Source organism: Procambarus clarkii, chromosome 50 (assembly GCF_040958095.1).
Source record: "Procambarus clarkii isolate CNS0578487 chromosome 50, FALCON_Pclarkii_2.0, whole genome shotgun sequence".
Classification (NCBI taxonomy): Eukaryota; Metazoa; Arthropoda; class Malacostraca; order Decapoda; family Cambaridae; genus Procambarus; species Procambarus clarkii.
In genome coordinates, this window is record NC_091199.1 from 4,921,237 (window position 1) to 4,948,336 (window position 27,100).

The 27,100-nt window shown below is 44.6% G+C and overlaps 2 protein-coding genes across 3 annotated transcripts in view; both read left to right on the plus strand.

Annotated features, from left to right (window-relative positions):
* The window catches only part of LOC123772635 (zinc finger protein 84), a 39,758-nt gene that overhangs the window by 2,838 nt on the left and 9,820 nt on the right, over positions 1-27,100 (plus strand). The gene's annotated exons all lie outside the window — the stretch shown is intronic.
* LOC138351574 (piggyBac transposable element-derived protein 4-like) lies at positions 15,228-26,734 on the plus strand. The gene is made up of 2 exons (XM_069303367.1): positions 15,228-16,608; positions 26,670-26,734. The coding sequence occupies exons 1-2, from the start codon at positions 15,228-15,230 to the stop codon at positions 26,732-26,734; spliced, it is 1,446 nt and encodes a 481-aa protein (XP_069159468.1).

Consider the following 27,100-nt stretch of genomic DNA (forward strand, 5'->3'; position numbering starts at 1 on the left):
TTAAGTTGGATTAGGGGATGGCTGTACCAAACGTAACACAGTTACTATAAATGGAGTTAAGTCAGAGTGGGAAAACGTTTGAAGTGGAGCACCTCAAGGCTTTGTCCTGGGACCTCTGTCATTCATAATATATATCAATGATTTAGAGTCAGGTTTGAGCCACAATAGTTGCTAATTTGCCGATGATCCGCAAATCGGGATGAAAATAAACACGGAAAAAGATTCACTATCACTTCATGACAATATAAATAGGGTTCTGAAATGGTCAAAAGATTGGCAGATGCAGATTAATGCTGACAAATGTAAGGTTTTGAGGCTAGGTAATAATGATACAGTTACAATATATGAGCTAGATAGTGTTGAGATTGCAAAAGTGATATGGGAGTTATGATTAGTAAGAATTTAACCCTTAAATTGTGCAACACTCCATATGACATGTTGAGTAACTGACACAAAAGTGGGCATCGCCTTCATATAACATTTTGGAGTACCGCGCAAGATTTAAACAGCCCACTGCTACACAAGGTTCACATCAACTTCCTCAGGGCTCCTGTAAACGGACGCCATTTAAAAAAAAAAAAAAATCGTGGGCACCATTCCCGGGTGTGAAAGCCTCAATACTGAGTGAGTCACCAAGGCTAGCACACGCAGCATGAGCTCACAATACTGCTGTTCAGCTTGTGACCACAGCATCGCCTAGAAATGTCAAAAATATATGTAACTGGTATTATTTAGCAATGATAATATTACAGAAGACCCCTGACTGTGATTAAAATGACCAGGATTCTGATAATAGCAGGATTGTTGTAATAATTTGTGCTGTGTGTAGTATTGTGGGAGGAGTAATGTTGAGGGAGAGAGGGCTGTAGTGTTGTGTGCTGAATCTGTGTGGCCACCTGCTACTGTCTGCACTCGACATACCAGCTTATTGGTTCACAATAGTGAACCAATAAGTTTGAATACCAATAAGAAAACCAATTTGAACCAACAAGAAAAACCAATAAGGTTTGAACCAATAAGAAAAATAAGTTTGTCTTAGTATTAATATCTTAGTCTTAATATCTTATTGTCTTTTTTTTCTTGTACACAATAAAAATGTACAGTATTATCATATTACATTCTGTACCTATATATTACTTCTCTACTAAAAAATACTGTAATTCATAAATTTACCTTATTGTTGGAGTTATGTCCATCTTGAAGTTTCGTGAAGTTGTGAATGCTCTACAGTAAATACGTATTGCAATGCATTATGCTGTTAGCACTGTGTTGATTAAAAGTAGTTCTGCTGTATGTAGAGTACTACAATACAGTTTATGAAAACTATAGTACACAAAAATTACTGCAACTTTCATTTTAACACTGTGTACACACTTAAATTTAACACTTGTTCTAACTGTTCACGCCGCAAACGATGTTTTTAGATGTTTGCATCAGCTTTGCTGGTGCTCGCTGCTGCTGTGGGTTCAGCTGCTTCTGAGCTGGTGCTGGCTGCTGTTGTACCAGTGCTGGATACAACTGTGCTCGTGCTGGGTACGGATGTGCTCGTGCTGAGTACTGATGTTCTCGTGCTGGGTACAACTGTTCTCGTGCTGAGTTCGGCTGTTCTCGTGCTGGGTTCGGCTGTTGTCGTGCTTGGTACGCCTGTTCTCGTACTTGGTACGGCTGTTCTCTTGCTGGGTACGACTGTTCTCGTGCTGGGTACGGCTGTTCTCGTGCTTGGTACGGCTGTTCTTGTGTTGGGTACGGCTGTTCTCGTGCTGGGTACGGCTGTGCTCGTGCTGGTTGATTTTCTGCTACTAGTTCTTGCATAATATTGCTTCATTTTTGGCATTAATAAGGCACTATTAGTAAGCCCCTGAGACATTTTGTTTTATAACCAAAAAGCTGTAGTAAAAAAATGGTCAATTCCACAATTATTCTTCCACCGGCGGATAAATACTGCACGTCAATCGCAGACAAAGCTAAGGGCACTGGGTGCATACTGTATGAACGCAGTCTAAGTCTGTACGTACACCCTTCAGTAGGCTGGTGTTTAAGCCAGATCCAGTAACATAAATTTTTCTTAAATATTCAATTTACATCAAATTATATATTTTTGGGTTATATATTTAGTTTAGCAACATTATTACGATAATAGGAGCTATAAAAAATACTTATTTTGGAACTGATTTATTAATTTTATTATTTCGAAGCCGAAGAACACTGAACTGTGGCGACAAAAGCGAACAAAACACGCCTGGTGTTGTGTTCGATTTCCAGTAACATAAATTTCTCTCAAATACTCGATTTACATCAAATTTGATATTTTTTGTTACATATTTAGTTTAGCAACATTATTACGATAATAAGAGCTATAAAAAATACTTATTTTGGAACTGATTTATTAATTTTATTATTTCGAAGCCGTAGATCACTGAACTGTGGCGACGAAATCGAACAAAACAAGCATGGTGTTGTGTGGACAGGGATTAGACCCATTCACTCATGCTGGAGTTGTGCTGCCAATAATGTGAATAATTTCTCAAATAGCAGATATTTATCATATTACAGTATATTTTTGGTTTTATTTAGTTTAGTTTAATTAGGATAATAAAGAGTTATTAAAACACTAGTTTTAGAAATGATTTATTAATGTGAAACGTTCAAAGTCATGGGTCACTGAACTATGACAACACAGACAAAAGTGAGGTTTACTGTACAGTATTCCCTTATCTGTCCACCCTCGCTCATTGTTTCATCACAGAAAATGTATATAAGAAGATTTCAACACATTAGCTAGCTATTCACGCTTCAGTCTTTAAATTATTTTACAAAGATACGTGTGTCACAAATTGGTGAACGAAAATCATTGAAACTCAGTCGTTCACTTGTGTGGACGACTCTGGCAGGTGTTTGGTTAATATGCGCCACTTCTTGTGGACCATTCTGGCTGGTGTTTGGTTCATATGATTCACTTGTGTGGTCCACTTGTGTGATCCAACTTGTCTTATGAAGGAATTATTAATTGTAATCTGTGATAGAATGAGACAGTTTTCCACCACTCTGTGAACTCTGTGCCAACATCGTAAGCTTGTGGACCGCTTGTAGTCCACTTGTGTGGTTCACTTGTGTGATCTATCTTGTCATATGAAGGAATTATTAATTGTAATCTGTGATGGTATGGGAAAGTTTTCCACCACTCTGTGAACTTTGTCCCAACATCGTAAGCTTGTGGACCACTTGTGGACCACTTGTGCGGTCCACTTGTGTGGTTCACTTGTGTGATCGAACTTGTCATATGAAGGAATTAATAATTGTAATCTGTGATAGAATGGGAAAGTTTTCCACCAGTCTGTGAACTCTATCTCGGCGTCGTAAGCAAATCTGAACATCCCCTGCTTCGGCGGACCATTGTTCATCGAACCGGGTGAGTGAATCCGGCCTGAAAAGTGTGCGAACTAGCCGGAGATTCGTTGAATCGAGGTTGTACTGTATATAGTGTAATAACACCACAAACAGTATACTTGAAGGAGGAATGTTAGTGTGTGAGGCCTTGAACCTGGGAGGGAGGGAGTACAGCTGTGCGCGACCACCTGTTACTGTCTGCACTCAACATATCAACTTAGTGGTTCGCTATGGTAAACAAAACATGCAGAAACGTATATGTAACATGTGTATATAGTGTAATAACAGCAAAACTATTTGTTTATTGTTTTTATGAACATAATAATTGAATCACTAATATGATCACAATACTTTTGAGTATAGCGATGATTCACACATTTTATTATATAGTTATATCACACTACACACTATTGAATAATATTACTGCAAAAAAATTAGAAAAAATCAGACATTGGAAATAATTAGATAATATCTTTGTGGCACCCAAGTAATAACTCGCCCCAGCCTGACAGCTGGGGCGGAGAAATGCCAGACCTCGTCTGGCATTTGCTCTGTCAACGCCTCTTTTTTTTTTTTGGCCAGACTTCCTCGCCCTATTGCGGCCAAAATATGCCACCTACATTTTTTTTTATTATTTTTTCTGTGATCAGGGAACACAAATGAACACTTTTATAAGACAAAATAATTTTTTTTCTGGGGGGAGCCCCGTCGGCTCCCCGGAGCTTTACCGGCTGATATGCTAATGTCAGACTTTGGCATCAGTTATGTGTATGGAGTTCTAGGGCCTACCGGGGACCACGAGCCAGAACCTGGCCCCCTCAGAGAGGCAAGGGGAGCAATGGCCTATAGAAACCCCCGTGTGGTTGGAAGCATTCTATGTCTGCCATCGACCGGGTCAAGCATCCAGAAAGGTAAGCATTCCAAAACAAACCCCTATTCTGGTGAAAATTGCTACCTAAGCCGAACTAATGGATAGAACTCTTCAACAGAAAACAAGGAAACTAGTATGACGTCATACGTCACCGCGCCGCTGTCTGCGCAGCTCCCCCCTCCCCGGGAGGGGGAAGGGGGAGCCCCAGACCTCCCACGCCGGCTATCCACCCATTAGTTCTTCGGCTGATGCTATAGGCAATGGTTATGTGCTCCGGCTCTAGTGGTTGTTTCAGCACTGTACCTAGAGTGTGGTGTCTGTTTTCTAGGTGGTGCGTGAGCCGGGAGTGATTCTTCAGTACTCGGGCTGCATGCGCCTAGGGTTCCCTTCCCTAGGTGCCCTGTAAGTACTGCCCTTGGGGCTTGGGGCCACCTTCCACAAGTTCCTTGGGTCCTGCCCCTGCTTGGCCGTTTACTGCTTGGTTTTCGGCCGCTCTTTGTGTGCTCGGGTGTTCTGTCTCCCTTGTTCGCCTTAGAGTAAGGGGCAGTGTTTGCACTGGTGGGGCGCGGGGTACTGTGCAGCTTGTCTTTACCAATCATAGCGGCCAACTCTGTTCCGCTTGGGTACGCTGTCCTCTTGCGGGGTTTTCTTTTTCTTTTTGTTTATCTACCTGGTGGGGGGGGTCTGCCTTCGTTCTTGCCCCTTGTGTCCCTTGTGTTCTGAGTATTTTCTGGTGGTACCCCCTGCTAGGTCCCCGTGAGTGTACACGTCCCGGGGGTTCAGCTCTTAGAAAGTTGTTTGGTAGCTTTGGGTGCCGATTAGCAGTACCCTGCCTGGGATTACCTGAGCGCGAGTCCTCTTAAAGTAAACGCTCGGGACCCTGGGAAACCCCTGGGGGCGCGCGGGTCCGATGGATGTGACCCCAGAGTCCCCCCCTCGCTTCCAGAGAGTTTGAGGGTTGCTCTCACCTTTTGTCTCTGGGTGACTCTCTGTTTTGCCTCTGCTGCCTGTGGGGTCAGTGACACCTTCGACCCGGAGTCCTGCGAGTTTGGTTGCTCGTTGTGGCTCGGTTACCCAGTTGTGCTAACAAAGCGGGTGCGGGCAGCAGGGGCGTTGCACTTGAGCCTTGGTGGTGGCAACGTTCTCGTGGTTTCCTCCCCGGGAGCCCCGGGGCTGCCCCGTTGTAGTTCGTTTTGGGACTTGGGTGTTGGTTGCTTCGGTTCCATCCACGCCCCCTTGTCTTTCCCCTGGTTCACCCTTCCTGCCTGCATCCGGTTCCTTACCGTCTGTAGGTTCGGGGCGGGGTTTTTGGTGGTGTTGAGACTCGGGCAGTCTCGGGGAATTCCCCTTCTGGGGTAGTGATGGGGGCATTTGGGCCTGTTCCTCCAGCCGTGTTGTATGAGTCTGCCAGTGGGCTCCCTTCCTTAGTGTTTTCACGGCTGCCCCGGTTTTCTGGTTCGGCCGGGGCTTTGGGGGAACGGCTCGGCCCCGGGGCCTGTCGTGTAGGTTCCCGGGGGTGGGGAGGGGCTGACTTGGGGGGGCCTTGGCCCCGTTAGACCCCGTGGGTTTTTTTTTATCCCCCTCTAGGCGGGGCTTGTGGTTACGCGGAGTGGGGTCTTTCCTCCCCACTCGCCGTACGTGCTGTTGGACGTTGGCCCCTCCCCGGGCTCGGTTCCTTGGCCTTTGAGTCGGTTGGTTCCGTCCTGTGGGTGGATGTTTCCTCCCCCCCTTTTTGGGACGGTGTTTTTGTCATGTTTCCCCGTTCGATGGGGTTCTGCGTGACTTCTGATCTCGGGTGCGCCTGCGCCTTCGTGTGCCTTCGGGACTAGTGTTGGCTTCTGTGTTCTCGAGGGTATGGGAAGGTTTTTCGCTACTTCCCGCATTATTGGAACGTCTGTCAGCTCCTCGTACTTGTCGCCCTGTTGGGCTACTTGTCGCCCTGTTGGGCTACTTGTCGCCCTGTTGGGCTACTTGTCGCCCTGTTGGGCTGCTTGTCGCCCTGTTGGGCTGCTTGTCGCCCTGTTGGGCTGCTTGTCGCCCTGTTGGGCTGCTTGTCGCCCTGTTGGGCTGCTTGTCGCCCTGTTGGGCTGCTTGTCGCCCTGTTGGGCTGCTTGTCGCCCTGTTGGGCTGCTTGTCGCCCTGTTGGGCTGCTTGTCGCCCTGTTGGGCTGCTTGTCGCCCTGTTGGGCTGCTTGTCGCCCTGTTGGGCTGCTTGTCGCCCTGTTGGGCTGCTTGTCGCCCGGTTGGGCTGCTTGTCGCCCGGTTGGGCTGCTTGTCGCCCGGTTGGGCTGCTTGTCGCCCGGTTGGGCTGCTTGTCGCCCGGTTGGGCTGCTTGTCGCCCGGTTGGGCTGCTTGTCGCCCGGTTGGGCTACTTGTCGCCCGGTTGGGCTGCTTGTCGCCCGGTTGGGCTACTTGTCGCCCGGTTGGGCTACTTGTCGCCCGGTTGGGCTACTTGTCGCCCGGTTGGGCTACTTGTCGCCCGGTTGGGCTCCTTGTCGCCCGGTTGGGTTCCTTTTTGGGCTCTTTGCTTCTTTGGCCGGTTTTATTGTTCCTGCTTCCTCTTTTGGCTCCTTTTCTCGTGCAGTAGTCCTGGCTGGCGCCTTCCCGCAGGGGGGGGTGTGCGGTTCGGCCAGCGTGTTATGCGCATGCGCCGTGGAGTTTGTTTTGGTCTGGGCGGTGTTTCAGTGCTGGGGTTTTGCGCCCTTTTTTGCTACAGTGCTTCGCCTCTCGTTCTTCTCCCTGCCTGCGGTATGTGCCCCTTCGCGCCGGGGGTGTCCTGGTTCCCAGTTGTGGGGAGGACACCGCGGTTTTCACTGTGTCATGGGTGTGGACCGCCTCCTTCGCCTCTCCGTTCTTCTGCGGGTCCGGCAGGGTCCGGCTCTGGCGTCTTCACCTGGCGGTGCTCCCAAGTTCTTCTGGGCACGGTTGAGTCGTGTCAAGTTCGTGCCACCATTCGCCGGGTGAGTTTCTGCAGTCTGGCGTCTTTTGGCCGGGCGCTGGATGCGGCGGTGTTTATATACCTGTCTTTATTTAGGTATATTTTTGTACGACTGAGACCGTTCGCACGCCAGTGACTGTCCCTTTATCACCCCTTCCTGTCCCCCTCATGTGCATGTCCAACCCATGCTGGAGTCATTCAGGGGACCCTCCTTTTTTAATGTTGTGAGGTGTGGGGGGTTGTTGGGTTGGTTCTGTACTCACCTGGTGAGGCTCCTGGCTGTGCTTGCAGGATTTGAGCTCTGGCTCTTGGGTCCTGCCTATCTGGTAGAACTTGCGGGATAGTACCAGTGGAGTGCAGTGGTGCTATTGGCACTTTTGGGGAACACTGTATTACCATCAGTGGTCTGTGCTTGTTACACGACCTACTTGCGAGCATAAGCCTTCTTACTGGTTCGTCCGTGGACTTCCAGGGCGCTCTAGCCTGTTTTCGTATGGCAGTCCTGGCCCGTCCTGGTTGTGGGGGTTTGTGGGCCGGTGGACTGCTCCTAGCAGCTACCTGGTGGGCCATCCTCTGGCCGGTCTGGCCTGACCTTGGGCCGGGCTTCAGGTGTAAAAGAGCTCCCAGTACCTCATCCAGCAGGTATCGAGCGGGGTTTCTCCGCCGTCGGTCGCCTGGTGCAGGTTTCTGGGCCTGCAAGGTTTTTGTCGTGTCTCCGTTGGCCCTGTCTGGGGTCTGCCTGCTCCGTTCTCTGCCTTTGCAGAGGGGAGTTGCTATTTACATGTTGCATGTTGCAGTGGTGCCTGTTGCTGCTGCTGCTGCACGTGTGCATTGGTACCGTGTTTCACGGTGGCGTGTCCTTGTTCATGTGTCCGGTTGTGGAGTGGCACTTTGCTGCCGTTTTGTGCCTGGGGATTGCGTGCGGTTTTTGTCCCTGCCTACTTGTCCACCCCTGGTTGTTCTCCTGGGGTTTTTTGTGCTTCTGCTCTTTCTTCCTGCCTCCTCTGCAGCAGGGATGTTCTGCGTGTTCTTAGGCATTGGTCAGCCTGTGTCCTGTGATGTGCTTCTTTGTCTCGGTCTATTGCAGTTGTTCGTGCCCCTTGGTTCGGGTCCTGTTCTGGCGGCGACCCTTCCGCCTTCTTTGGTTTTCCTAGCTTGCCCTGCCGGTTGTTTTTTTTTTTTTTTTTTTTGGGGGGGGGGGTTCTTGCGATGTCTCGCGTTGGACCCGTCGTTTCTGAACTCCTGGCGAGCTTGCATGCTTTGGGGAGTTTTTCTGTTCGGCAGACGTTCCATCTCCTTGTGCCGCCTGGGTTTCGGTGGTCGCGCCCGAGATCTTCTCGCGGCTCCGCCTTTTTCCTGGACTCGGGGGGGCCTTGTCGGGGCTGCTTATGTTCTGCCTTGTGGTCTCGCCTCCGGTTGGTGGTCAGGTGGCTTCGTGGTAGGTGTCCCACCTGCGTGCTTCTCTTGGCGGCAGTATGGGTATTTTGGCGGTCCTTCCTTTTCCTGTCCCTTCTTAGGTGGTTACTCTTGTTGGCTTGGTTTACTCTCGGCTTGGTTTTCTAGTGGGGGTTGGGGGCCGTCGTCTTGCCACATACTGTCGCCTCTTTTCGTGCGGCGCAGGCGGAGCCGCTTCAGCTTGCTTTCGGTCTTGGTGTTGCTTCTGCACCGTTAGTCAGCTGTCTTGTGCGTCGTTTCACCTCCGGCCTGTTCGTGCGCCGCTTGCACCATCCTGGTCTCTGGTCAGCGTGCTCTGTCTTCTCCTCGGTTGGTAGTGCCCCTTCGGTTCCGGTGTGTTTTTTCGTCGGCTCTTTCTTTTGGGCCTTTGCCTCTGGGGGTCGGTTCGCTGAGTTTTCTTGCTCCTTCGGTTTTAGCGTTTTGGTTGTTTGATGGCAGCAGTCTCCATCTTTTCTGGTGCGGGGTGGGACTGCTGCATTCTGGAGGGGTCCAGGGTTTGTTGGTGCTTCGTTGGTCGGGCCGGGGGTGTGTCGTTTTTGTGTTCAGTGGTGGCCCTCCGCTGTTGTTTGCGTGCCACGGCGTTTGGGTCCGGAGCGCGTTTTGCGTTGATCCGGTTCTGTTCTTCCCTCATGCCTGTGGCGTTCGTGGCTTCGCTGCTCTCGCTGCCGTCTGGGCGATGTGGCCTTGCAGTCTTTCGGGCATGGATTTTTGGTGTTCGTGCAGGGGCCTTGCTGCTCGTGGTTCTCGTGTTGTTCCCGGGATTTTCGGGGCTGTGGCGCCTTGGGTTGGCGTTTGCTGCCGGTTGTCTCACCTCCTTGGGGGGTGCGTGGTGTCCGCCTCCCGGTTTTGTCCCTTTAACCTTCCTCTGTGGGTAGTTAGCTCCGGGGAGCCGACGGGGCTCCCCCCAGAAAACCAGCGTTGAATGTAATGAAATGCCATTTTCTGGGTGAGACCCGGAGGCTCCCCAGCAACCCTCCCTCCCTCCGGTTGGCGTTTTTCGCGTGTTTTGACATCCAGCCTCAGAACTGATGGGTGGATAGCCGGCGTGGGAGGTCTGGGGCTCCCCCTTCCCCCTCCCGGGGAGGGGGGAGCTGCGCAGACAGCGGCGCGGTGACGTATGACGTCATACTAGTTTCCTTGTTTTCTGTTGAAGAGTTCTATCCACTAGTTCGGCTTAGGTAGCAATTTTCACCAGAATAGGGGTTTGCTTTGGAATGCTTACCTTTCTGGATGCTTGACCCGGTCGATGGCAGACATAGAATGCTTCCAACCACACGGGGGTTTCTATAGGCCATTGCTCCCCTTGCCTCTCTGAGTGGGCCAGGTTCTGGCTCGTGGTCCCCGGTAGGCCCTAGAACTCCATACACATGACTGATGCCAAAGTCTGACATTAGCATATCAGCCGGTAAAGCTCCGGGGAGCCTCCAGGTCTCACCCAGAAAATGGCGTTTCATTACATTCAACGCTGGTTTTTTTTCGCTTGTGGCTGTTGAAGGCAAAATAGCCCAGAGCAGCTTAGGAGTTAAACATATACTGTATATGATTTGCATTGTTTAACCCTTCCACTGCTCAGGGGGCCTGAGGACATTTACACCCTTGTGCGCAAGAAAAAAAAATTCTAAAAAATTATTTCGTCTTCTTAAAATGTTAATTTGTGTTCCCTGAGCACGGGGAAAAAAAATCGTAGGTGACATATTTTGGGCGCAATTGACCGAGGAAGTCTGGCAAAAAGTGAGCACTGACAGAGCGGTTGTCAGAGCCGGTTAACGTCACCCACGCTGACAGGTGGGAGTTGCCACAAAGATATTATCACTTAATTATTTCAATGTCTCTGATTGATTTTTTCTTAGTTTTTTTCAGTAATATTATTCAATAGTGTGTATTGTAATATATTTATATAATAAAAGTGGTGAATAATCGCTATATTCAAAAGTATGGTGTGTATATTAGTGATTCAATTATGTTCATAAAACAATAAACAAATAGTTTTGCTGCTATTACACTCTATACACAGGTATATATAAGTATCTGCATGTTTTGTTCACCATAACGAACCATCGAGTTTGTACTGAGAGTCGAAAAGCAACGAGGAGTTACCGCCACACACCAGCCAGCCACTCATTGCCACTCCCTCAACAACGCCTCACTCGCCCACTTTTTCCTCCCACCATCCTATTTTATATTTTATTCACAATATACAGACATTATATATAAGAATCTACATGTTTTGTTCACCACAACTGTACAACTAAGCTGATATAGTTAGTTCAGGCACTAAGAGTCGTCGCTATACACACAGTCAGCTGGCGGCTCCCTCACTCATTCGAGGTCACACGCACTAAACTTTTTTCCCCAACAATACTGTTTGCAGTGTTATTACACTATATACACATTATCTATAAGTATCTACATGTTGTATGCACCGTAACTGTACACCTAAGCTTGTAGAGTGCCCAAAGAGCATAGTGGCCACCCTCTACACATCCAGACAAATCATGCAGATGATGTCACCTCCGTCACCCAAATGGCTCCTCCCATCATAATCCTTTTGCTGTTATTACACTAATACACACATTATATATAAGTATCTACATTTGTGTTCACCATAGAGAACCACTGAGCTGGTATGGTGAATGCAGACAATAACAGGTGACCACACAGTCAGTAAACGATGCAATCTCCCTCCGTCCCTCAGCATCACTCCTCCTACAGCGCTAATTATTACAACAGTTCTGCTATTATCACAACCCTGGTTATTTATATCACAGTTAGGGGTCATCTGTGATATTGTCATCGCTAAATAATAGCAATTATATATTTATTTTGATATTTTTCGGCGATGCTGTGGTCACAAGCTGAACAGCAATGCTGTTTGCTCATGCTGCGTGCGCCAGCCTTGGTTGCTCCAGCAGTATTGTGGCTCTCGCACCTGAGAATATTGCCCACGAATTTAAAAAAAAAATAGCGTCTGTTTACAAGAGCCCTGAGGAAGCTAATGTAAACCCCCGTGTAGCCGCGGGCCATTTGAATCGTGCCTGGCACCCTATGGCGTATATATACGCCATGCGCACCGTGGGACATGTTACTCATGGCGTATATATACGTCATGCGCAGTTTAAGGGTTAAGGGTTAGAGTGAGGATGCACTGTATGACTAACAAATTAACAGGAACCTGGTGGCTGAATGGACAGTGCTTGAAACTCGTAATCCTAGGGACCGGGGATCAATCCTCGGCGATGCCAGAAATAAATGGGCTGTTCCTTTCACCCTGATGCCCCTGTTTACCTAGCAGTAAATAGGTACTTGGGAGTTTCGGGTGTTTTGGGCTGCTTCTTGGGGGTGGGTGGGGGAGGGAAGTTGATTGACAGTTGAGTGGCAGGCCGAAAGAGCCAGAGCTCAACCCTCGCAAGCATAACTAGGTGAATACAACTAAGTGAAATTAACTGCACTGCTCTAAACTTACCAGAAAAATATAAATAAAAAGATTTTTATAGCAAATTTTTCACTGGTAATAAACACATAATAGGTAACTTTAATGTTATTTAAAACTTCAAATTTCAATACTTTAGCTGGAAAAATGATATTCTTAATAACTCTACTTTTCTAACTCTTTCCGCAACAAGAATGCTTGTATATTTTTCTACCACTGGATAATATAAAGAATCTGAAGAATAAAGTCAATTGGTTATAAGTGCACTTCCATTCATCAACTTGCATCTCTTCCATATACAAATACAAGAAATACTGGCACTATTGCATGGTATATATGTGCCCTAATTTCTAATATGTAAGCTGGGTCAAAACTGAATTTCAATAATCCTCTGGCAGCTGGATTTTATTAACAATTTGAGCTGCCCAGTGTGTGCGCCTCAGCCCACCCCACGGTGGGCTTGGCATTTCCAATGAGGGTGCACCCGCCCTAAAAGGTGTAAAACTCTTTTCAGTTTTCTCACGTCAATTTTAGTGTTATATCGTACATTTTTGTATTAACTTCTACGCAATAGAATTCTCTAAAGGGATATATATGCATATAAGGTCAAAATGCCTGGCATGCCACTCGCAGCAAACCCGAAAATCCGCTGATTGTTCCCGTGAGTGAGCAAGCGCACTAAAATGTGTGTGATCTCTTCAGAGTTTTTACCTCAATTTACATGCTAATTCATTCATTTTGGTATCAAATTGTTTGCAATAGAATTCTCTGAATGTATATGTGCATATAACGTCAAAAAGTCCTGTGTGTTACCTGCAGCAAACTGGGTAACTCCACACTAAATTGAACCAAGTTACAGTCGTTATCCAAAAATAAATGGTAACCTTTGTTCTTCAGTGGTTCAATCGAGCCCATGACCATTTGAATTGTTGTCTTCCCATTTCCTGCACACACACTTCAAAATCATAGATGTAATCGGTACGTGATTCAGCCAGCATGTACAGTTTCACTCCATACTTATCGGGTTTATTTGGATTAAAACCTTAAAAGATAAATGGCCCCTCCACGACATTGTGCATTCATCCATGCACATTTTTCTGAGGAATGTATATTGTTTTATATTCGTGTGTTTAGATATTCCATTATTGTTATAACTTTTATTAGTCTGTCTTGATTGTCTTTGGCCTCTTCCTATATTGATTCCATTTTTATGTCTTTTGGTCTTTGGCCCTCTCACAATTTCTGTTGAACCAATCCTGTTTCCTAGGTCTGCATCTCTGTTTTGATATGAATGTTTGTGTGCCTTCATCGTATATTTTGCAAAATATGACATACATCTCATTTACTTCCTTACCTAGCAACAAGTCTGTCCAATTGTACCCATGAAAAATATTTCTAAGTTCCCCATAGAGTCTTCTCTTGAAATCGAGTCTAACAACTGTTTCAATGTCCCCATTCTCTACTAGATTATATCGCAAAGCGTATTTAATGTCCAAGAGGACGTGATCACTCTTTACTAAGGGAGAAAGGTACTGGATGTCAAATACCTCTTCTTCTTACTTGGTGAATACTATATCCAGTGCTGACAGAACATCCCCTTCCCTCATTCTTGTGGTCTGCTAGACGTGTTGATACATGAATGTCTCCAAGATGAGGTTTAAAATCTGTTTGTCCAAATGTCCTCTGTTCTTGCCTCATATGCCTCCCAGTCTATTGCCTTAAAGTTGAAGTCTCCCAGTACCAGCAATCGGGATTTATCTTTGTCAGCTCTTACCATAATCTCTCTCATGACCATTATGAGGCCCTCTCATTTGTCATGCAGTTCTTCCTTTGTCCATGTGTTGCTTGCTGGTGGGCTGTAAGCATTTAATATTATCAGCTTATCATCTTGATTCCGTGCGTGTGTGTGTGTGTAATTACAGTACAACCTCGATTCAATGTACCCCGATTCAACGAATCTCCGGCTAGTTCGCACACTTTTCAGGCCGGATTTACTCACCCGGTTCGACGAACAATGGTTTGCCGAAGCGGGGGATGTTCAGATTTGCTTACGATGTTGAGACAGAGTTCACAGACTGGTGGAAAACTTTCACATTCTATCACAGATTACAATTATTAATTCCTTCATATGACAAGTTCGATCACACAAGTGGACCACACAAGTGGACCGCACATGTGGTCCACAAGCTTACGATGTTGGGACAGAGTTCACAGTGGTAGAAAACTTTACCATACCATCACAGATTACAATTAATAATTCCTTCATATGACAAGTTGGATCACACAAATGGACCACACAAATGGACCACACAAGTGGACCACTTGTGGTCCACAAGCTTACGATGTTGGGACAGAGTTCACAGAGTGGTGGAAAACTGTTTCATTCTATCACAGATTACAATTAATAATTCCTTCATAAGACAAGTTGGATCACACAAGTGGACCACACAACAAGTGAATCATATGAACCAAACACCAGCCAGGATGGTCCACAAGAAGTGACGCATATTAACCAAACACCAGCCAGAGTCGTCCACACAAGTGAACAACTGAGTTTCAATGATTTTCGTTCACCGATTTGTGGCACACGTATCTTTGTAAATTAATTTAAAGGCTGAAGCGTGAATAGCTAGCTAATATGTTGAAATCTTCTTATATACATTTTCTGTGATGAAACAAGACGAGTGAGGGTGGACAGATAAGGGAATACTGTACAGTAAACCTCACTTTACTGTGAGGTTTCACTCACTTTCGTCTGTGTTGTCATAGTTCAGTGACCCATGGCTTCGAACGTTTCACATTAACACTTTCTCGCTTTCGATTAGAGATAACTCGTCACTGGCTTTTCTTACGATTCCGCATAACTGCCTACTTTTCTCGTCAATCGAAAAAATATTTCTATAAATTCCATTTTTTAACCGAAATGGATGGGGATACTCTCAGATTGTTCTCCATGAAATTCCCGTTCTCCCTCACCGAACACATGGCATCTCGGCCTACCCGGTCACGTGGTCGGCCCATTGTTTTGTTGACACGCCAAGTGCCCACACTGCGCTCCCCTCTCGCGGCAAACGTGACCCGTTTTACGCATTTATTTCCGTTCCGTTTCCGTTCTCGTGTACCTAAAACCCATTCAATACCTTCAACATGGATGCTGCACCAGGAACAAGCAGTGGAACGCAAAACAAAGGTAGGAAATCTAGGAAAGCAGAAGAGATCGCCAGGATTTTCGATCTGTATCGTGGGGTCAATCTCACTCCATCCAAGATTCCCGACGTTGTTGAAGCCTTTTCCGGGTCTTCTGATGATGATTTGGAGGCTGACGAACCGGAAAATGATGTTCTTTATGAGGTTTCCTCAAGTGATGAAGATATTTCGAGTGAGAGTGAGGATGAGAGTGATGAAGAAGCCCCAGCCCCGCCACGCGGTAACCGCACGTGTCCGGTACCAAAGAGGGCTAGGCTGGGTGATGAGTGGAATCGTAGCAATACTCCTCCCATCGTTGATGACTTTACTGCAACCCCTGGCCTAACAATTCCACTACCTGCTACTCCATTGCAGTTTTTACAATTATTTTTCACTAGAGCAGTGGTTGAATACTTAGCGTATGAAACAAATTTGCATGCCACACACATCATACATCTCATGGCTGAGTCAGCAAGAAAAACGTGGAAACCAGTGTTGGTGAAAGAAATGGCCCGATATTTGGCCCTGTGCATACTGATGGGCATAGTGAAGATGCCTACAATGAGGATGTACTGGCAGACGAATCAGATGTGGCATTGTCGATTCTTCAACTTGTTTATGTCGTCTGCTCGGTTCCAACACATTTCTAAGTTCTTCCACATGTATAACAAAAAAGGCGTTCCAGTGAATAATAGTGACCGATTGATAAAAGTTAGACCACTAATGGACTATTTTTCAGAAAAATTTGAATCTGTATATATCCCCAAAAAAGAATTGAGTCTCGATGAGGGTACAATGGCTTGGCGAGGCCGCCTCTCTTTCAAGGTCTACAATCCCAACAAGCCTGATAAATATGGTGTAAAATTTTATATGTTGGCCGAAGGGAAATCAGGCTACATATATAAATTTGATGTGTATTGTGGAATTGGAAAAACGACAGTGGAAACCGTGATGGGGTTGATGGCGCCCCTAGTCAACAAGGGTTATCATTTGTATATGGATAACTACTATAACTCGGTAAGCCTAACAGAACAATTACGTGAAGTTGGTGTTTACACATGTGGCACACTTAGACTCCAACGTGGCGCCCCCAAGGATCTGCAACAAGTTGTAAAGGGTAAAATGGCAACCGACACGACCGTATACATGCGTAAGGATAACACCTTTGTTATAGTTTGGAAGGACAAGCGCCCCGTCTCTGTCATCACCAATATCCACAATGCCGACACTACTCAAGCACAGCGCAGGAAACGCGTTCGTAAAGGTGACGGGAGAACTGGAGTAGAAATTGTGAAAATGAACAAACCCAAGGCCATAGTGGATTACAATAAGTTCATGAAAGGTGTTGATCATTTTGATCAAATGGTCAAATATTATGAGTTTGCAAGAAAAACCCACAAATGGACCAAGAGTTTCACGCAGTAGGAATAAAAGCCTTATTGGCGTGGAACAGCAAGGAATGGCCAACAACAACAAGTATACCACATGTTCCCGACATAGATGCCAGCGCAGCTCCTCCTGCTGACGCGGCAGTTTCAACACCCGGGCCATCTGGTGCGAGGCGTCCTCTGTTCACCTCAACACCTAAAGCCCACTCATCAACCACAAATTCTGAAATGGACATTGAGGACATAGAACCACTTGATGTTTCTGATTTCATAGAAGATTCTACTACAAGTTTGGTGGTTCCTGTAGAAGACAATATTCCTCCAGTGCATCCAAGAAATACAAGAATTATAGATTCAGAACAACGTCTCGACTACAAGTTAACGCATGAACTCGTGCACTTGGCTAAAAAAATAAGATGCCGTGTTTGTTACAAGTCTGGCAAAAGGAGGGACGTGATATATGGATGTAAAACTTGTGATGTGGCACTGTGCGCTGCGCCTTGCTACACAAGGTACCACCGAAAAAAGATATTTTGGGTGGAGAAAAAATAACCACCGGCAACAGCTTCACTCCACCTAAGAAACATCAGATGAGCAACTTCAGGATCAGAAGCCTGAAGATGGTGGAGTGAAGAAAAAATGCTCAACTGTTGATCTTCAATCAACATAGACAGGGTAAGTACACCTATTTTGAATTTTTTATCATCTATAAGAAGTTATATTATATACGTTTTGTAGAGAATTTATTTGCGAATTTTTTGGTACCAGAATGAATATTATATCACAAACTTCTATGAGTAAAAAAAAAAACACAAAGTATGTTTGGGGGTGTGGCGGGTGTGGCTCTGGGTGTGGCGGTCGTGTGGCAGTGGGTTCCCTTTAGCCGTTGATATATCCAACACGTGGGAAATATTTGTATGTGTTATGTATATGTCTGTGTAGGGAATTTTACTGCGATCACTGTCATACAAATTATAAAATGTTTCAACAAGTATAAACATGACAAACATCAAACGAACGAAAACAATGCGTTCGTTTCTGCCGCGAACGCATACTGAGCGACGTGGTTCTATATTTGGCGCTTCTCTTACACATGCTTTGTACAAATGTTATACATTTCATCTTATAGAAAATTTTGTTGCGAACACATTGGTATAAAAAAGAAATACGTACATAGAAAAGTAGGGTCAGGAAACGTATAAATGTATAAACTTTCCAAGCATGATTTCCCCCCTGTGTTTTCGCCAGTGCGCTCGCGGCTAACTACTCTCCACTTCACACACTCTTGCGGGTGGGCAATTACCTATATTAAACATTCATATGCATATGTCCGTGTAGAGAATTTTATTGCGATTCCAATGATACCAAAATTAGCGATGTAGGACAACTGTAGGCTTCGCAACCATTAAGAGAGTGGAAACATTTTGTTGCTGTTTGGCGCTCTCGGCGAGTGATCTGCATAGTTTTTTATTTGGTGTTGATACTCCTTATGCTTGGGCGGCATTTTATAGGTATGCTCTTATAGACAATTTCATTGCGAACACAGTGATACCAAATTTAAATACGTGCGCCTTCAATTATTGTCAGGACAGTCAAAAGAGTGTACACTTTTTCGGTCTTACGCGTAGGCGCGCGAAGTGCCGAAAGCATCTAGGGTATTGATTTTTTTTGAGCGCCGAGAGCGCGAAAGTGTTAATAAATCATTTCTAAAACTGGTGTTTTAATAACTCTTTATTATCCTAATTAAACTAAACTAAATAAAACCAAAAATATACTGTAATAGGATATATATCTCCTATTTGAGAAATTATTCACGTTATTGGCAGCACAACTCCAGCACGAGTGGACAGGTCTAATCCCTGTCCATACAACACCATGCTTGTTGTGTTCGATTTCATCGCCACAGTTCAGCGATCTACGGCTTTGAAATAATAAAATTAATAAATCGGTTCCAAAATAAGTATTTTTTATAGCTCTTATTATCGTAATAATGTTGCTAAACTAAATATATAACCCAAAAATATATAATTTGATGTAAATCGAATATTTAAGAGAAATTTATGTTACTGGATCAGGCTTAAACACCAGCCTACTGAAGGGTGTACGTATAGACTTAGTCTGCGTTCGTACAGTATGCACCCAGTGCCCTTAGCTTTGTCTGCGATTGATGTACAGTATTTATCCGCCGGTGGAAGAATAATCGTGGAATTGACCATTTTTTACTACAGCTCTTTGGTTATAAAACAAAATGTCTCAGGGGCTTACTAATAGTGCCTTATTAATGCCAAAAATGAAACAATATTTTGCAAGAACAAGTAGCAGAAAATCAACCAGCACGAGAACAGCCGTACCCAGCACGAGAACAGCCGTACCCAGCACGAGAACAGCCGTACCCAGAATGAGAACAGCCGTACCCAGCACGAGAACAGCCGTACCCAGCACGAGAACAGCCGTACCCAGCACGAGAGCACGAGAACAGCCGTACCAGGAAAGAGATGGTTGGGTTGACTGCATCTATCTGGACCTAAAAAAGGCTTTCGACAGAGTTCCACATAAGAGGTTGTTCTGGAAACTGGAAAATATTGGAGGGGTGACAGGTAAGCTTCTATCATGGATGAAAAATTTTCTGACTGATAGAAAAATGAGGGCAGTAATCAGAGGCAATGTATCGGAATGGAGAAATGTCACAAGTGGAGTACCACAGGGTTCAGTTCTTGCACCAGTGATGTTTATTGTGTACATAAATGATCTACCAGTTGGTATACAGAATTATATGAACATGTTTGCTGATGATGCTAAGATAATAGGAAGGATAAGAAATTTAGATGACTGTCATGCCCTTCAAGATGACCTGGACAAAATAAGTATATGGAGCACCACTTGGCAAATGGAATTTAATGTTAATAAATGTCATGTTATGGAATGTGGAATAGGAGAACATAGACCCCACACAACCTATATATTATGTGAGAAATCTTTAAAGAATTCTGATAAAGAAAGAGATCTAGGAGTGGTTGTAGATAGAAAACTATCACCTGAGGACCACATAAAGAATATTGTGCAAGGAGCCTATGCTATGCTTTCTAACTTCAGAATTGCATTTAAATACATGGATGGCGATATACTAAAGAAATTGTTCATGACTTTTGTTAGGCCAAAGCTAGAATATGCAGCTGTTGTGTGGTGCCCATATCTTAAGAAGCACATCAACAAACTGGAAAAGGTGCAAAGACATGCTACTAAGTGGCTCCCAGAACTGAAGGGCAAGAGCTACGAGGAGAGGTTAGAAGCATTAAATATGCCAAAACTAGAAGACAGAAGAAAAAGAGGTGATATGATCACTACATACAAAATAGTTACAGGAATTGATAAAATCGACAGGGAAGACTTCCTGAGACCTGGAATTTCAAGAACAAGAGGTCATAGATTTAAACTAGCTAAACACAGATGCCGAAGAAATATAAGAAAATTCACCTTCGCAAATAGAGTGGTAGACGGTTGGAACAAGTTAAGTGAGAAGGTGGTGGAGGCCAAGACCGTCAGTAGTTTCAAAGCGTTATATGACAAAGAGTGCTGGGAAGACGGGACACCACGAGCGTAGCTCTCATCCTGTAACTACACTTAGGTAATTACACTTAGGTAATTACCCAGCACGAGAACAGCCGTACCCAGCACGAGAACAGCCGTACCCAGCACGAGAACAGCCGTACCCAGCACGAGAACAGCCGTACCCAGCACGAGAACAGCCGTACCCAGCACGAGAACAGCCGTACCCAGCACGAGAACAGCCGTACCCAGCACGAGAACAGCCGTACCCAGCACGAGAACAGCCGTACCCAGCACGAGAACAGCCGTACCCAGCACGAGAACAGCCGTACCCAGCACGAGAACAGCCGTACCCAGCACGAGAACAGCCGTACCCAGCACGAGAACAGCCGTACCCAGCACGAGAACAGCCGTACCCAGCTCGAGAACAGCCGTACCCAGCTCGAGAACAGCCGTACCCAGCACGAGAACAGCCGTACCCAGCACGAGAACAGCCGTACCCAGCACGAGAACAGCCGTACCCAGCACGAGAACAGCCGTACCCAGCACGAGAACAGCCGTACCCAGCACGAGAACAGCCGTACCCAGCTCGAGAACAGCCGTACCCAGCTCGAGAACAGCCGTACCCAGCTCGAGAACAGCCGTACCCAGCACGAGAACAGCCGTACCCAGCACGAGAACAGCCGTACCCAGCACGAGAACAGCCGTACCCAGCACGAACAGCCGTACCCAGCAGGAGAACAGCCGTACCCAGCACGAGAACAGCCGTACCCAGCACGAGAACAGCCGTACCCAGCACGAGAACAGCCGTACCCAGCACGAGAACAGCCGTACCCAGCACGAGAACAGCCGTACCCAGCACGAGAATAGCCATACCCAGCACGAGAACAGCCGTACCCAGCACAAGCACAGTTGTACCCAGCACTGGTACAACAGCCGTACCCAGCACAAGCACAGTTGTACCCAGCACAAGCACAGTTGTACCCAGCACTGGTACAACAGCCGTACCCAGCACAAGCACAGTTGTACCCAGCACTGGTACAACAGGAGCCAGCACCAGCTCAGAAGCAGCTGAACCCACAGCAGCAGCGAGCATCAGCAAAGCTGATGCAAACATCTAAAAACATCGTGTGCAGCGTGAACAGTTAGAACAAGTGTTAAATTTAAGTGTGTACACAGTGTTAAAATTAAAGTTGCAGTAATTTTAGTGTACAATAGTTTTCATAAACTGTATTGTAGTACTCAACATACAGCAGAACTACTTTTAATCAACACAGTGCTAACGGCATAATGCACTGCAGTACGTATTTAATGTAGAGCATTCACAACTTCCTGAAACTTCAAGATGGACATAACTTCAACAATAAGGTAAATTTATGAATTACAGTATTTTTTAGTAGAGAAGTAATATATAGGTAGAGTATGTAATATGATAATGCATTTTTATTGTGTACAAGAAAAAAAAGACGCTGACACAAACGCCTCCTGAATGTCACCTCTTGCAACGAATCCAACACTCCAACGAACTGGGGTTGGTCCCATATAGTACATTGAATCGAGGTTGTACTGTACTGTACCTAAGTGTAGTTACAGGATGAGAGCTATTCTCGTGGTGTCCCGTCTTCCCAGTACTCTTTGTCATACAACGCTTTGAAATTACCGACGGTTTTGGCCTCCCCTACCTCACCTAACTTGTTCCAACCATCTAGCACTCTGTTTACAAAAGTGAATTTTCTTATATTTCTCCGGCAGCTTTGTTTCGTGAGTTTAAATCTATGACCTCTTGTTCTTTAAGTTTCGGGTCTCATGAATTCTTCCCTATCAATTTAATCAGTTCCTGTTACTATTTTGTACGTAGTGATCATATCGCCTCTTTTTCTTCTATCTTCTAGTTTTTGCATATTTAATGCCTCTAACCTCTCCTCATAGCTCTTGCCCTTCAGTTCTGGGAGCCACTTAGTAACGTGTCGTTGCACCTTTTCCAGTTTGTTGATGTGTTCTTTTAGATATGGGCACCATACAACCGCTGCATATTAGAGCTTTGGTCTAACAAAAGTCGTGAACAATTTCTTTAGTATTTCTCCATCTGTGTATTTAAAAGCAATTCTGAAGTTAGAAAGTGTAGCATAGGGTCCTCGCACAATGTTCTTAATGTGGTCCTCCGGTAACAGTTTTCTATCTAGAACCACCTCTAGATCCCTTTCTTTGTCAGAATTCTTTAAAGATTTCTCACATAATTTATAGGTTGTGTGGGGTCTATGTTTTCCAATTCCACATTCCATAACATGGCATTTATTCACATTAAATTCAATTTGCCAAGTGTTGCTCCATATGCTTATTTTGTCCAGGTCTTCTTAAAGGGCATGACAATCATCTAGGTTTCTTATCTTCCCTATTATCTTAGCATCATCAGCAAACATGTTCATATAATTCTGTATTCCAACTGGTAGATCGTTTATGTAGACAACGAACATTACTGGTACAAGAACTGAACCATGTGGTACTCCACTCATGACATTCCTCCAATCAGATACATTTCCTCTGATTACGGCCCTCATTTTTTCTATCGGGAAATTTTTCATCCATATTAGAAGCTTGCCTGTCTTGCCCTCCAATATTTTCCAGTTTCGAGAACAACCTCTTATGTGGAACTCTGTCGAAAGCCTTTTTTTATGTCCAGATAGATGCAATCAACAAAACCATCTCTTTCCTGTAAAATCTCTGTGGCTCGATCATAGAAACTGAGTAAATTCGTTACACAGGATCTTTCTGATCGAAAACCATACCGTCTGTCTGATATTATATTGTTTTTCTCCAGTTGTTCTACCCATTTAGTTTTAATTAGTTTTTCCAATACTTTCACTATTACACTTGTAAATGATACAGGTCTATAATTAAGGGGGTCTTCCCTGCTTCCACTTTTGTAGATTGGAACTATGTTAGGCTTTTTCCACACATCAGCTACAACTCCTGTACCCAGGGATGCCTGAAAAATCATTTGAAGTTTAATGCTGAGCTCAGGTGCACATTCTCTCAGAACCCATGGTGAAACTCCATCTGGACCAACTGCTTTGTTCTTACTTAGCTCCTTGAGCATTTTTTCTACTTCATCTCTAGACACCTCTATGTGCTCTATGTTGTTCTCTGGAATCTTATTGTGTCAGGTTCCCTAAAGATTTCATTTTGTACAAACACACCTTGGAACGTTTCGTTTAGTGTTTCACACATTTCCTTTTCATTTTCCGTGAATCTATTTCCCATTTTCAACTTCTGAATATTATCCTTTACCTGTAATTTGTTGTTTATGAATTTATAGAATAGACCTAGTTCTGTTTTACATTTGTCTGCAATCCCTTTTTAAAAATTTCCTTCTGCCTCTCGCCTCACTGCCGTGTAGTTGTTTCTCGCATCTTTGTATCATTGGTATGTTTGGGGGTTTGGCCTCTTCCTGTATTGATTCCATTTTTGTGTCTTTTGGTCTCTGGCCCTCTCGCAATTTCTATTGAACCAATCCTGTTTCCTAGTTCTGCATCTCTGTTTTGGTATAAATTTTTTTGTGCCTTTATCATATATTTCATAAAATTTGACATACATCTCATTCACTTCCTTGCCTAGCAACAAGTCTGTCCAATTATACTCACTAAAGAAAATTCTAAGGTCGCCATAATGTCCTCTCCTGAAGTCAGGTTTTTCAGCTGCTTCAATCTCCTTATTTTCTTCCAGATTATAACGCATTGCATACTTTATTCCCAAAAATAGTCTCCGTGGTGTAGTGGTAAGACACTCACCTGGCGTTCCGCGAGCGCTATGTCATGGGTTCGTATCCTGGCCGGGGAGGATTTACTGGGCGCAATTCCTTAACTGTAGCCTCTGTTTAACGCAACAGTAAAATGTGTACTTGGATGAAAAAACGATTCTTCGCGGCAGGGGATCGTATTCCAGGGACCTGCCCGAAACGCTACGCATACTAGCGGCTGTACAAGAATGTAACAACTCTTGTATATATATCAAAAAAAAAAAAAAAAAAAAAAAAAAAGACATGGTCACTTGTACCCAAAGGAGGAAGGTACTGAATGTCAAATATCTCTTCCTCCTTCCTGGTAAATATCAAATCTAGCATGGAGGAAATGTCCCCTTCCCTCATCCTCATAGCTTGTTTAACATATTGATACAAGAATGTTTCCAGGATGAGGTCTACAAATCTATAGGTCCAAAAATTTTCTGTTTTAGCTTCGTATGCTTCCCAGTCTATGGATTTCAAGTTGAAGTCACCGACTATCAACAGTCGTGATCTATCATTATCCGCTCTCGCTATAATCTCTCTCATTATTGTTATAAGACCATCTTGTTTACTCTCTAGTTCCTCCTTAGACCATGTGCTGCTTGGCGGTGGACTATATGCATTTATGATCATTAGTTTATCATCTTCATGGCAGATCTCTAGTGCTATTATGTCAACTTCTTGTGGATTGGCAGTCATTATTTCTTTCACCTTTAGGTGTTCATCATCAGCACAGCAATACCACCGCCTTTCCTACTTTTTCTGTCCCGTCTCCAAATTGAGTAGCCCCTTGGGAATATGATCTCATTTAAAATAACATCAAGTTTTGTCTCCGTGAGTGCAACAATGTCTGGTGTCTGCAGCTGTATTACATCACTTAACTCCAGTATCTTCAATCTCACTCCATCTACGTTGGTGTATGCAATCTTCAGGAACTTGTTCCCCCTCTCCTTATTCTTCACTCCCCCTCACTCTATTGATTTTGTTGGTTTGCCTTTATGTACCACTTTACTGGTCTGCCTATCCCTATCACTTTGTAGGATAAAGAATTGATTTCTTCTTCATTCCTGCTCTCATTTAAACATTTTGCCTCGGTGAGGTTCAGTTTCAGCTTCTCTCTGTCTTCTTTTGAAAGATCTCGTCTTAACGACCACACTTTCCCATCCTCATCACTTTGAAATTTTCTAGCATTCCTTAGTACTTCTTCCATCTGTTTGGCACCGTTTAGGGTGATCCTCAAAGGTCGATCTTTCCCTTTTACGTATCTGCCTATTCTCCTGTAGTCGCACACATTCTCTATGGTAGTAAGACCTACGAGGCCAACAATTTTATCTACTACTTTCGGCTCTTCTACAGCTCTTTCTGACCTAGATGTTATCTCCATTTCTTTGCAACCAAAAATTATCAGGGACTTACTCCGATCAACTGAGTTTTGCACCAACTTTGGGTTAGATGCCAATTCCTTTCTCACTTCCAGCCTAATGTTTGTTTTATCTTGGTTGCAGCCGTGTTTGACTTTACTGCTTCTTCAATTTTTTCCTTCTCCTTGGCCACTTGTGCATAGGTGAATTGCATATCTTTCTTGCACTGTTCTATTCCCTGTGTAACTTCCTCCATCTGTGCTGACAAAAACTGTTTCTCCTGTTGAATTTCCTTACCTAACCTATTGTAGTCATTTATGTTTAAATTTACTTTAACTTCTTCCAAAGCTATTTTTAAGTTTATTTTCTTCTTCCATGGCTTTGCAATTTGTTTCCAATTGATTCTTATCCTTGCACAAGTCTTTCACTAAACCCTCAAGACATAAAACTTTGCTATTCAAATGGTCATTACTTTCTTTCAATTTACTAATTATTTCTACATGAGAGTTCACTATAGTATCTAATTTTACCAACTTGTGTAGACTGCTTATATCAATGCTTTCTTCATTGAATCCCGCAAAATCAAGCTCTGTTTTGTTTTTCCTCTTGCTGGCGGCCATCTTAAATGTTCTTCTCTGCACTGGAAACACTAGGGCAACTTTTTCTCATCCGATTTTTCACTGCCCTTAGCACATTCCTGTTATCTCACCTATTTTTCAAAAGCATTATACCTCTATGTTCTCTGGGACACCACTCACTATCATCAATACTTAGGATTGTTGAAATATGCTGGAGCTCCTCTGATGCAAGTGCTGACCTTAGGGGTGTCACCTTTTGAATCTCTTTGAATCAATTTGAATTTTGAATTTTTTGAGTGTGTGTGTGTGTGTGTAATTACCTAAGTGTAATTACCTAAGTGTAGTTACAGGATGAGAGCTACGCTCGTGGTGTCCCGTCTTCCCAGCACTCTTTGTCATATAACGCTTTGAAACTACTGACGGTCTTGGCCTCCACCACCTTCTCACTTAACTTGTTCCAACCGTCTACCACTCTATTTGCGAAGGTGAATTTTCTTATATTTCTTCGGCATCTGTGTTTAGCTAGTGTGTGTGTGTGTGTGTGTGTGTGTGTGTGTGTGTGTGTGTGTGTGTGTGTGTGTGTGTGTGCGCGCCATGTCATGGCTCATACCAAAATTTGGAGTAGGCCTAGATGTCTGCTATTTTCAAGCCCAGAATTTCATCATCCTATAAGTTGTAAATCATCATGCAGTACATGGGCTCCTTCACATGTGTAAATAATATAATAATGATGCACCATGATTTGTCAGAGTCCTCGAAAGAAAATAATTACAGAAGAGATAACACTGCCAAATTTACTTCTCACAAAAATTAGATTTAACACTGCCACCAAATTCAGTTAAGGAAATACTGCAAAGTAAACAAGGGAAATAACACCAGCCTACTTCTTACAGCTGCTTTAACCCTTAAAGTGCGCATCACGTCATATGACGTGCTGGACGTTGTTCCAGTCAACTGCGCATCACATCATATGATGTGTTGGAGTACTACGCAAGATTTAAACAGCCCGCGGATACACGGGGTTCACCACACCTTCATCAGGGCTCTTGTAAACAGACACCATTTTTAAAAAAAATCGTGGGCCAAACTCCCGGGTGTTATTGGCCTCAGTATTGAATGAGCAACCAAGCCTGACGCACGCAGCATGAGCTAACAGCACTGCTGTTCAGTTTGTGACCAC

What these genes read in the sequence shown, in the direction of transcription:
- LOC138351574 (XM_069303367.1), top strand. Translation starts at nt 15,228, where the DNA reads ATGGATGCTGCACCAGGAACAAGCAGTGGAACGCAAAACAAAGGTAGG. An exon ending in TTACAATAAGTTCATGAAAG is followed by an intron (nt 16,609 to 26,669) that starts GTGTTGATCATT and finishes ATGATTTGTCAG; the next exon opens with AGTCCTCGAAAGAAAATAAT.